General features: G+C 37.2%; 1 protein-coding gene across 2 annotated transcripts; it reads left to right on the forward strand.

Annotated features, from left to right (window-relative positions):
• Positions 1-92: 92 nt before the first annotated feature.
• On the forward strand, positions 93-11,851 carry MORF4L2 (mortality factor 4 like 2). Of its 2 annotated transcripts, XM_037821984.1 has the most exons (4): positions 93-237; positions 1,560-1,656; positions 8,813-8,928; positions 10,303-11,851. In XM_037821984.1, exon 4 carries the CDS (start codon positions 10,327-10,329, stop codon positions 11,191-11,193), a length of 867 nt encoding a protein of 288 aa, XP_037677912.1. In that variant the 5' UTR covers positions 93-237; positions 1,560-1,656; positions 8,813-8,928; positions 10,303-10,326; the 3' UTR covers positions 11,194-11,851. The 2 variants fall into 2 exon arrangements, with proteins under 2 accessions (XP_037677912.1, XP_037677913.1); XM_037821985.1 differs by lacking the exon at positions 93-237 and having other exon boundaries at positions 1,223-1,656.
• The last annotated feature ends 303 nt before the right edge of the window (positions 11,852-12,154 follow it).

Genomic DNA, 12,154 nt, shown 5'->3' on the forward strand with positions numbered 1-12,154 from the left:
TTTACTGCGGCGAAGTGTCATTGCTGACGTGGTGGTCTTCGTCCAATCATTTGGTTATAGAACATTCTAAAACTTAGACAAGACGAATGTGACTGGCTGAAGGACGTAAGCCCGCCTCCAGGGTGACGTGTCTGCCTATGGATATCAGTTGCCAGAGAAACCTGGCTTTAGTATGGCGGTTGGAGGAACGGTGGTGATCACACGTCGGCTGCTGGGAAGAGCTGGATTCTCGTTCAGGTTTCGGGGTGGGGGGTGGGAAAGAAGGGTTGATTATTTCCTTTTATCGTCATGTATATAGACAGGATTAGCTAGTGACTTTACAATCGGGCAGCGCTGGATTTAAATCCCTACTCGCCAACGCCCAGCTTGGACAAGGATCGTGTTCTTTCTGTGTCTCGGTTTCCATGTTTGCAAAATGGTGATAATAATCGTATCTACTTCGGAGATGGGTACCGAGGGTTAAGTATAATAGTGCGTATAAGGCCTGGCTCCTAAGGATATTAGCTATTACTATGGAGATAAATACCCACGTAACAGAATGAGAAAATATAGTATAAATTATGTAGATTTTATTATAGTGCCTTACCTGCCCATCGACTTCTTCCCAAGAAGAAATTAAGAGATATAAGAAACTTATCAGTCTTTACCGTTAAAATAATATGCTACCGGAGATTGGTTTCACAATAGTGGGGATTGGAATTTTCCATATTGAAAAGTTAAAAAGAGACAGTGAGATAGAGAACGAAAGCGAGCTGAAAATCAACCACATGCGAAGAGTAGGCCTTGTTTGGATCCTGATTCGAACACACCAACAGTAATAGATAACATTGGCAGAAATTGAACACGGTTTCGGTATCTGATGGTTTTTAAGGAATTGATGGCAATTTTTTAGGCATTACAATGGGATTGTGGTTATGTTTTTAAATTGTCTTTATCTAAAAGAGATATTACTAAAATAATTATGAATTAAATAATATGTCTGGGATTGGGTCAAAATACGTTGATGACTAGGATTTGCTTCAAAATAATCTCAGCGGAAGGGGGAAGTGGGGAGGGGTATAGGTGAAAACTGGTTCTAAATAATTGTTTAAGCTGAGTGATGAACATTTGGAATTCTTTATATTATTCTACTTTGGTATATGCTTGAAATTTTCCATAATATAAAAAATGAGCTATTCCGTGAGCTTAGAAAAAAATCCGGGGAGGGGGGTTGGTGGGTGGGGTCATAGATGAAACAAGATGGCCTTCAGTTGGTAATTATGAAGCTGGATGATGGATTCATGTGGGTTTATAATACTATTCTCTCTAAATTTGTATCCATTTGAAATATTCCTTAATAAAAGATTTTAAAAATTACTTTGTCAAAAAAAATAGGATAAATACGCACAATAAATTTGAAAATGTAACCACAAGGAAGAAAAAAAGAAACAGTTGTACATTATTTATCATCTTTGGTGTCCTTTGTGTGAGATAAACTGCATTGGTTGATGGAGAAGAACTCCATCATCTCATATCTTTTTGTTTTGTATCCTTTCCTGTCCCCTTGTTTGACCTTCTAGGTCACCATCAGAAAAGCAGAGTTCACTGTACAGTAGGGATCAGAAGATCTGATCCTGATTGCAGAGCCATCCCTGATTTCTGATTACAGAATCTTGGGTAAGTGCTTCCCTTCTCCTGGTCCCAGTTCTCAAACAAGATAATATCACATAGCCTTTCTAAGTGTCCAAGAATATTTTTAAGATCAATAAGTTCCTATCTGGGGAAGCACTCTGAATTCTAAGAAGGGAAGGATGGAAAAAGTCCATCGGTGCTTCCAGTATGGAAAGTGGATATAGAGGCCTAAACAACACAGGGATGTGTAATTTTACATCCCTTGATAAAAGGTACTACAAAGGATGCCCTGTAGTTAGTTCCACAAATCCATGTATTTGTCATACTGTTTTTCTTACTTTGGGACATCCCATACATAGCATAGTTCAGTGGTTAAGAGCAAATACTGACTTCCTGAATTTAAATCTTGGCTCTACCACTTACTGTGTTCCTGGGCAAGATACTTACTCACTTTGTACCTAAATTTCCTCATATGTAAAACACAGGTAATGACATTCATTACCTACTTCCTGGACTGTTATGAGGATTAAATGTTAAGTACCAGGACAGTGCCTGGCACATAGGTTTACCACTCTGTTAGCCCTTCTGGTACATCGTGTGTTTTACACATGCTTCCAAAAACAGTGGATAACTCTCTTTGGAATTGCAAAAAAAAAATTAATACTGTTGGTTTCTCTCCTGATTTTTCAGAAGCAGCAGTTACCACTAGAACTGAATTCTGAAATTATAACTTCTGGCTTGTCCTAACAATCTAGAAAGGTTTTAAGTGTATTGATCATACTTATTTGTGAGGGAATTTCCAGGAGTTACAATTAACATAAATGGTGACTGGCAAACCACCATAAGTCCACTAACAGCTTTTTTATGTCATTCCTCCTTTGTCCTCAGTCTCAAAAACAACAAGAACACTGTTTAAACATGAAGGAGATGTTCCAAGATCCAGACGAGAGCATTGATATAATTGTTATTGACACGGTGCATGCACATTTAAAGGTTTATTCTTACAAACTAGGAGATGTTATTCACACTTATTTGTGACACACACATACACAAAGATGTTAGCATCTGGAGTCTGCATTCCTGAATGACCCATCACAAACATGAGGAGATGAAGAAAGTTTTTTGAGTCTCTTGACAGCTTCATTTTCTCATGGAGTTGCTATATTTTCCTTATTTTTCTCCCTTCCTAAAGTTAGGGTTCAGAAAAGGGCACTGACCTTGTTGAAGAAATGTAGTAGATGGGTAGGCAGAAAATCCCTTCACAGGAAGTCATCTGGAAAGTGATTAAGGGCTAAAGGGAGGGGGTGGACTGTTGGGCTACTGGGAGCTCTGAGAACTCAACTGCCAGGATGGCCTCAAACCTCACAGACCTTGACTTGGGCCTTTGAGGACAGGCAGAGCCTAGGAGGGAGGGAAACCAGTCTGAATGGTACACCTACAAAGTGTATTATACATAGTGATAACTAACTGAAAAGTCCACCTATATGTGAAATACATGGATAAGGATAGCTGAGAAAATCATTGTGAATTTTTAATATAAATATTCTTAGTTATTTTTAATCCCATAATTGATATGTGAATACATTCTCCTTGTAAAAAGTTTAAATATTACAGAAGAGACTTCAGTTTCCTTTTCTCTCTACTCCTAAGCCTCTTACTCTTGGCCAGAGGTAACCACTATTACCAGCTTGCTCTATTCCCTTCTAGATCTCTAAATTATGTACCTGTTTAAAAAATGTATATGGATATATATAAAATTTTGTTTTGTGGTTTTTTTTTTTACACAATTATGGTGTCACACTATAGATACTGTTTTGCAACTTTCAATTTTTATTCAACAATTCATCCTGGATGTCTTCGTGTCCATTCATAGAGTTCTATTTGATTCATTTCACAGTGGCATTCCTTTAACTAGCATGATATTCCATATTATGGATATACGACATTTTATTTTACCAAACCACTATAGATACCATTTAGATTGATAGTGTTTTGCTACTTCAAACAATACTGCATCAAACATCTTTGTACAGTTCTCTTGCTACACATTTACAGATATTCTAGGGCAACATTTATGTTTTTAAGCTATGATAATTAAACCCGTGTGAGAATAATCAGGCATGAGTAGACAGAACAGAAGGCCTTGAAACAGTGATATCTTTCAGAATTTAATAATCAAAAATCAGTGGGGAGAGAATATCAGAGAAGACCCATATAACTCTGGAAATTTAAAATGTTACATTTCAAATCAGTGAGGAAAGGATGGACTCTTTAATAATATGGGGAAAAGTTAGTTATGTATTTGGAAAAATCTTGATGTCATATGCAAAGATAAATTCTAGAATTAAAGATTTAAATGTAAAAAAGAATTAAAATAACAGGAAATAAAATAGGAAATCATTCTTACAATATTGTTTGATTTGGGGACATTTTCCCTAAGCATGACACAAAAGCCAAAGGTCACAAAGGAAGAGATTGACAGATTTCTGTTAAGAAATATATGTGTGTGTGCATGTGGATGTGTGTGTATATTTGTACATTGTCTTATAGTAAGTTACCATAAACACTTAAAAGAAAAATGACAGTTGGGAAAAATATTTCCAATATACAAAAAAATTAGTATTTAATTAATATGAAATCAATAAGAAGACAGTGCAGTAGAAAAGGGGGCAAAAATGTTCACATAAGGAAAATGGCCAGTGATCTTCTGAAAAAATTCAGAACCACAAATTCAGATGAAAATAAGATAACATTACAATTTAGATTTGGAAAAAATTTTTTTTCAAAAAGATGTTTATCAGGCCCTCAAGGCAATTATGATGCACTTTAAACTGCTCTAACCCTTCTTGATCTTGACATTTTCAGGCCTGCCCCACATTTCCAACAAAACTTCATGATTTTTACCTCCTCAGTACTCAACCAATCCCACTAAGTCATCTCTCACTAAAGACTCTAGCTACAGTCCCATGACTTTGTAGTTTAACCTCTATAGTCTTTTGTCTGACCCTCAGATTCTCTGGCTTTATGCCTTTGTTTCCATCTGACCAGTGTGGCTGGGTGAAAAATGATCTAGTTCTCATGTAGTTCTCATGTCTCAGAACCAGTCCCAATAACATCTGCTCTGGGGACTGCCCCTTGCCCCTAAATGGGGAACCCAGTTACTTTGTATCACTCCTTCAGAAAAAAAAAAAAAAGATGTTTATCCAATGTTGAAGTTATGGGTAAAATGAACTGCACTTCTGGGAGTACAAAATGAAATGGTTCTTTTTGAGGTGAATTTGGCTCTTATCAAACTTGAAAATAAGCGCATCCTTTCACTGAATTGGTTCCACTTCTGGGAATATATCCTTCAGAAATACCTAACATAACTTCTAATATATCTGTACACGGATGTCTTGCAGCATTTTTGTAACAGATACTAGGAGTAACAAATTCATTAATATGAAACTGGTTAAATCATAGTACATGCAAATTATAGAATACAGTGTACAATGTGAATGTTATAAAAAAAAATGAGGTAGGTATGTACTGACATGGAAAGATGCCCATGATAATATTCAGTGAGAAAAGGAAGTACAGAACAATATGAATCTCTCATCTTTGTCAAAACAAGAATTTATAGTAAAAATTCACATGTGATAGACACATTTGGTTTTAAAGATAAGTTTTTAGTTTTTGTGTGTGAATATGCACACAAAAGATTTGAAAGAATTTGCACCAGTTCAGGGGATATCTCTGAGACTGGGGCAGAGGGAGGTGGTGAGGTTAGAATGCCCACATCTTTATATAGTTTGCTATTTATAGATATATAAATAGCTAACTATATATAGATATATAAATATAATTTATATAAATTTTGTGGTGCCACAAAAATTAATTACTTGGGAAAAAATTGTCAGCTCATACCTAACAAAATAAATTGTAGGTAAATTAAGGAATTAAAATGGAAAACAACCATAATAAGTCTTAACTTTTAAACTGAAAACCAATGAAAGGAAAAACATTACATATCTGACCATATGAAATTTTTAAAAATTATCAGACACTATAAAGAACACACTAGGAAATACTTGCAAAAAAATGACAAATTATATATATGAAGAAGAGTATAATGAAATCACTAAAAACCAACTTGATTAATGGGAAAAGGACAAGAGCTCAAACAAATGTCCAGTAGACACATTTTTTAAATGTTAAAACATCACTAGTAGTCAAATACAGGCTAAACAGCTGAAACAACCTGTTTTCCTTACCAAATTCACAGATGTTTTTATAAAGGTTTCCCAGTGCTAGCCAGGCTATGAGGTGTGATAAGAGTCATTTTTACTCACTACTTGCTGGATTGGAAATTGGTACAGCTTTGGGGGAAAGTGAAAAGCAATATAGGTCAAGAGTCTTAAAAGAACTTTTCCTCTTGACTTACTAAATCCACTTCTGGCAATCTATCTCAAAGCAATAATATGAAGTAGTGACACAAATGGCTTGATTACTATAGGGTAAAATCGGGAGGCGCAGGAAGGTACTGGGTGTTTCCAGAGGAGTTGTTAAGTAGATTAAGGTATGCCCATTTGATGGAATATCATATAGCTCTCAAAAGGGATACACGTGACCTTCATAACATGGGACAGTGATTAGTTGTAATGGTAAATTTTTTTAAAAAGGGAAGAGCTAAGATTTGATGCCTTAATGCTTAAATTTACCTCTGTAAATGTATAATTTACACAGATAAACTGTTACAAAGTAAACACAAACAGGTGTTTTCTCATCTTCTGGCCAACCCTGGAGCTGATCTGTAGGAAAGGGGTGGAAAAATATTTGGTGATTGTCCCAAATTTGTGTCCCCATTTTCTCCACGTGTTGGATCACCTCCCTGCTTGGAGTCACCAATCAATAGTTGTTTACTAAGAATCTATTAGGCATCAGGGACCTAAGAGCTGTGAAAGCTGAAAAATTGGTATAGCATGAAATATGGCATATTGAAATTAATGTGGTTCCATAAGCAAAATTAACACATGAAATGTTTAGATAATTAAATAGTAAGCTCTGGAGTACTAATAACAGCTTCATATTGGAGATGGGAGGAAAATGTGGGCTGGAGTAGTGAAGGAAGATTTAGAGAGGGGTGATGGGACTTGGGTGTTATTTAGATGAGGGAGAAAAAAGGGAGGGCGCCTGATGGGAGCAGAGTGGGTATACCACGAGAGTAAACAATGTTAACCACCTGAAAACATAAGATTGAAACTGGCACCTTCAAAGTTTAAAACAGCTCAGAATAAAGCAAGAATTAATGCTGACTTAATATCAGCTGTTTTGAAGAATGTGTACAAGACATCTGTCCCCATTCATGGAGTCAGTGTAAGCTGGGAAGGGAGGTATGAAGTGCGGTGACATTAGTTAAAGCTCTCCATAAATTTGTGTTACAAGTAGGAGCTGGACATCAAAAAGATGAGTCTGGTTTTCCTTTTGATGTCTGGCTTCTGAATCTCAGGTAGTAGTGATTGCATAATCAGTAAGGCACTCATGGAAATAAAGGTCACTGAGACAATTCTTTAGAGGGGCTCTTTTCAGTCTGGGCACATAAACCTTGACCAATTTTATAAAACGATGGAAGTTTCATTCAACTTGGGACTTTATATGAATGATAGAAGAATTTGTGGAGGATGATTAACCTCATCTGTAATGAGAATCTCCCCCTCCCCCCGTAAAATTATTTTTTGTAGTTTTCTTATGCATGAATGTATGCAGTCGGTAGCAAGGATAAATTGATTCTGCTATCATTCTCAAGTTCCTTCTCACTAAGGAATTGCTGATTACCAATGTGACTTCCAGATTAGTTCTTGTCCAGCCTGGTGCTACTTCTATTGAACACCATCTGGTCCACACTGGATCACGTTGTTTGCTTTATATGGTTTTGTAGAACTGCTCTATATCAGTCCGGAGATGGTCTTTCTAAGTTTCACTCACAATGCTTGATTAAATTCTCTTGACATCTTCAGATACTATTATCCTATATCCCCTTTGTCCCAATCAGAATGAATTCCTTTTTTAAAAAATATTTTATATAATAATTACATTATATATAATATAGCAATATAATGCCATAACACTGGCTGCTGTCACTCGTTTGATGCTTCACAGGATGTGTCTGTGTAGCCCTGACAGAAGTTTTCTGATTCCCACAGGGTCAGTCTCCATCTTCAGAGATGTTGATGCTCTCTGAGGACCGGCTTTGCTTTTTAATTCCTGTCAGAGTTTTTTTCCCTTTCAGTTAGAGGATATTGTTTGCTTAGTGAAAGTACTAGGATTCAGGCCTGTCTTCCCAATAATTGGCTTTCCAGGTTCTGGGCTCTAGTTTGAAAACATTTCTTATTGCTTATTTCTCTGAGGCTTCCCTGACACCTGCCCAGATAGTCTTAAGGGCCAGTGATTGCCTGAAGAGCTTTTTCTGTGAGTGCAAGTTGTAGTTATCAGAGAAGCCTTGTTTAAGGCCGGTCCAGTATCATCCCTTTCTTGCTCCCTTTCCCAGAGGTCCTTGTCTTAACAGTCTGGTATTTATCTGCCTAGACATTTTCCTATGCTTTTATACACACTGATTTAAAAACACACATGCAGAAGTTGGATCATACTGTTCCTAGGAACAGATTTTTCTTTCTGTCTGAGGCTGATCCTTATTTTTCTATTTCTGTTGTGTTATGCAGCCTGCCTACTTACCTAATCATGTATATTGAACGTGTCAGCACATAGATCTTTGCTTAATTCATTTTAAAGGCTGCACATTCTTCCGTAGTATGCATATATAATAATTTATATTACCTTTTCACTGTTGAGGAATATTTAGGTGTTTCCAGTTCATTATTACAGACATCACTGCAGTGAACATCTTTGTATGCATGTTCATCAGGTATTTCTTCAAGGTACTTTGCTAGCTGTTCAGCCACATAAATTCTTACAAGAACTCGTGAGGGGAAGAATTATCAACCACATTCCGTACATGAGAAAACAGGCTAAGAGAACTTATGTATCTTGACCTATGACTCACAACTGATAAAAGATGGAGCCTAATTGAAGTAGAGGTCTGTCTGACACCATAACTCATATTTTCTCTGATATCACGATTGTAAATCACATGCTGATCAATTAAATTATGTATATATATATATTTTTTCTATATTATTTCATGAAAGTTTTATCTTATTTGCAGATACCTGTTTTCTAGATTGTGTTTCCAACCTCATCCTTCCAGACCTCCTAGAATATCTGTGAGGTTCCATCTGGGAAAGCACTAGGAGTTCTTGGAGACGGAAGAAGGAAGATTATGTAAGTCAAAGGAATTGTTTGTCTGTTGCACCATAAGAAAAACAGAACATTTTTTTCATCTATATCTTACTAGTCCTCTCTGCTGCATTTTAGTTTGTAGATTACCCCTTTTCTTTCTTTTAACTCTGAATTTCTTTGGCTTCTAAAGTAACATTCTCCTAATTCTCCTGTGGCTACTCTAACCATTTTTGTTTCATTTGTGGTCTCTTTCTCTGCTCAAACCTTAAATAACATTCTTCCCTAGGTTTTCCAGAATTCCATACTTGGCTGTTTTTTTCCCTCTATTCTCCCTGAATGATTTTGTTGACTCTCATAGTTTCTACTCTCAGCTATGTGATAATTACCCTCAGATCTTCATTTCTGGCTCTGACCTCTCACCTGAACTTTAAAGTCATATGTTTAACTGCATACCTCACACTTAATAGGTCTAATAGTGAACTTCTTTTCCCTCTAATGCATTTTCTCCTTCTCTGGATGTAATTTCATTTGTTAATAATACTAATGGCCTAGTCACCCATCCTCACACCTAGGAGTCATCTTTGACTTCTCCTTCAACAATGTATCACTTCCATCAAGGCATCACTGAAGATGGTATTGTGCACCATTTCTTGTGTGCTCACATAGTATCCTGTGCCTATAATTATCATTGTACTAACCGTGTTGTTTCATAATTGTCCCTTTAGATATTTAAATCCCCAGCACCTATCATATAGTACCTGTCCCGCAGCAGATATGCAGTAATATGTGATGAACAAGTAAATGGATTCATGAATGGATGGATTATTTGTGTTCTGTTATTTTGATGCTGATCCCAAACTTCCAATTAAAAAATCAGAGCTTTTATTAATTCATTATATTCTTCTGTTTCTCTTGACTCCACCATCACCCTAGTTCATGCCTTTATCAACACCTACTGAGACTTATACAAGAACCTTTACTGTTGCTCATTTTGCCTCCAGTCAACTAAATTAATCTTCCTTATTTCTTTCATCCTATCGTTTTTCCTGTTCAAAACCCTTGAATGTCAACTTCCACCTTCTGTAGTTTCTTTCCCATTTTATTCATTCTTTCTCTGAAATTATATTACTATCTTTTGAGTGCCATCAAAAAACTAATTTATGGGCAAGTCTGATGAAAGGTTGGGTGGGGTGAGGGTAGTGGGTGGTAATGAGAATCAGAGGGAGAGGGAGGAAGTAGAAAGTCACTTATAAATGGCCTGAAATAGGATTTGAAAAATGCTAAAAGGAATTAGCATTTTTGAAACGCTAATTCCAAAAGAGTTAGCATGTGTGATGCTTTGATGGACCTTTATGAGCATGGTATGTTAAAGGTTGCCATAGAAAACAACCAAGTAAAATACTTTATATGTTACAGTGGTTAGAATAAAAACAGGGTTGAATGAGTTCCAGAAAGCAGGGTTCTCAACCTCGTGGACAACAATCTGCAGAAGAAGACAACTTCAAAAAGCCAACTAGAGGCAATATGCAGAGAAGCAAAATGAGAGGAGCTTCCTCAGGAAAGAAGACAGCTGGTCCGCAGCAGAAGAATCTTGAACCAGCACTTCCAGGCAGGTGGGGGGGTCGCTCTGCTGAGAACCCACCTTCTGGATCTGTGAGGAAGACAAGAAAGAACAAGCAGAAGACACCTGGAAATGGAGATGGTGGCAGTACCAGTGAAGCCCCTCAGCCACCTCGGAAGAAAAGGGCCCGGGCAGACCCCACTGTTGAAAATGAAGAGGCGTTTAAGAATAGGATGGAAGTTAAAGTGAAGATTCCTGAAGAATTAAAACCATGGCTTGTTGAGGACTGGGACTTAGTTACCAGGCAGAAGCAGCTATTTCAGCTTCCGGCTAAGAAAAATGTAGATGCCATTCTGGAAGAATATGCAAATTGCAAGAAATCTCAAGGAAACGTCGATAATAAAGAATATGCAGTTAATGAAGTCGTGGGAGGAATAAAAGAGTATTTCAACGTGATGTTGGGCACTCAGCTGCTCTACAAATTTGAGAGGCCCCAGTATGCTGAAATCCTTGTGGCTCACCCTGATGCGCCCATGTCCCAGGTTTATGGAGCACCACATCTACTGAGATTATTCGTGAGAATCGGAGCAATGTTGGCTTATACACCCCTTGATGAGAAGAGCCTTGCGTTATTATTGGGCTACTTGCATGATTTCCTAAAATATCTGGCAAAGAATTCCGCCACTCTGTTTACTGCCAGTGATTACAAGGTGGCTTCTGCTGAGTATCACCGCAAAGCTCTGTGAGGGTCTACTGACCACTCACTGTTATATCTGGGTATCTGTAAACACTCTCTTTTGTCCCTAGTCTTTTTCTTGTATAATTGATGTTCTTCAAAATTGTTAATGTATGACAGGGCTTATGTTTAAATTTCTGTTTTGTTTTGAACAGAAAATAAAAGGAGTGCAAGCTCCTTTTCTCATTTCAAAGTTGCTACCAGTGTATGCAGTAATTTAGACAAAGAAGAAACTTCCAGTAGAATATTTTATTGCCTAGTTGACAACATTGCTTGAATGCTGGTGGTTCTATCCCTTTGACACTACACAAGTTTCTAATATGTGTTAATGCTACGTGATAAAAATGCCCTGATTCCTAGTGCCAAAGGTTCAACTTAATGTATATACCCGAAAACCCATGCATTTGTGCTCTTTTTTTTTTATGGTGCTTGAAGTAAAACAGCCCATCCTCTGTGAGTCATCTATGTTGTTCCTTAGGCATTCTATCTTTGCTCATATTGTTGAAGGATGGTTGTTTGTTTCATGGTTTTTGTATTTGAGTCTAATGCACGTTCTAACATGATAGAGGCAATGCATTATTGTGTAGCCATGGTTTTCTGGAAAAGTTGATATTTTAGGAATTGTATTTCAGATCTTAAATAAAAATTGTTTCTAAATTTCAAAGCAAGTAATTTGCAGTGTGCCTTTAATGATAGCGGGCTCAGGAAAGATCTAGGGGGTATCTCAGTGGAGAACTCTGACTCCAAGTGAAAGAATCCCCTTTCCCTGTTAAGTGTGGTAGCCAGGAATATGCCCTGCTGGGCCAATTCCTCCCCTCTTCCCTGTAAATGTGGCTTCCCAGGGTGGGGTTGCTGTCTAGTAATGTTGGTTTATAAGACCCAACTTTGTCCCTGATGCTCCCTGCCCCTATGAGTTGGGTCAGTAAAGTGGAACATTTTGTGGGTACTTACACAGAGCTTTGCTCTTTCCC

Source organism: Choloepus didactylus, chromosome X, assembly GCF_015220235.1.
Source record: "Choloepus didactylus isolate mChoDid1 chromosome X, mChoDid1.pri, whole genome shotgun sequence".
Taxonomy (NCBI): Eukaryota; Metazoa; Chordata; class Mammalia; order Pilosa; family Megalonychidae; genus Choloepus; species Choloepus didactylus.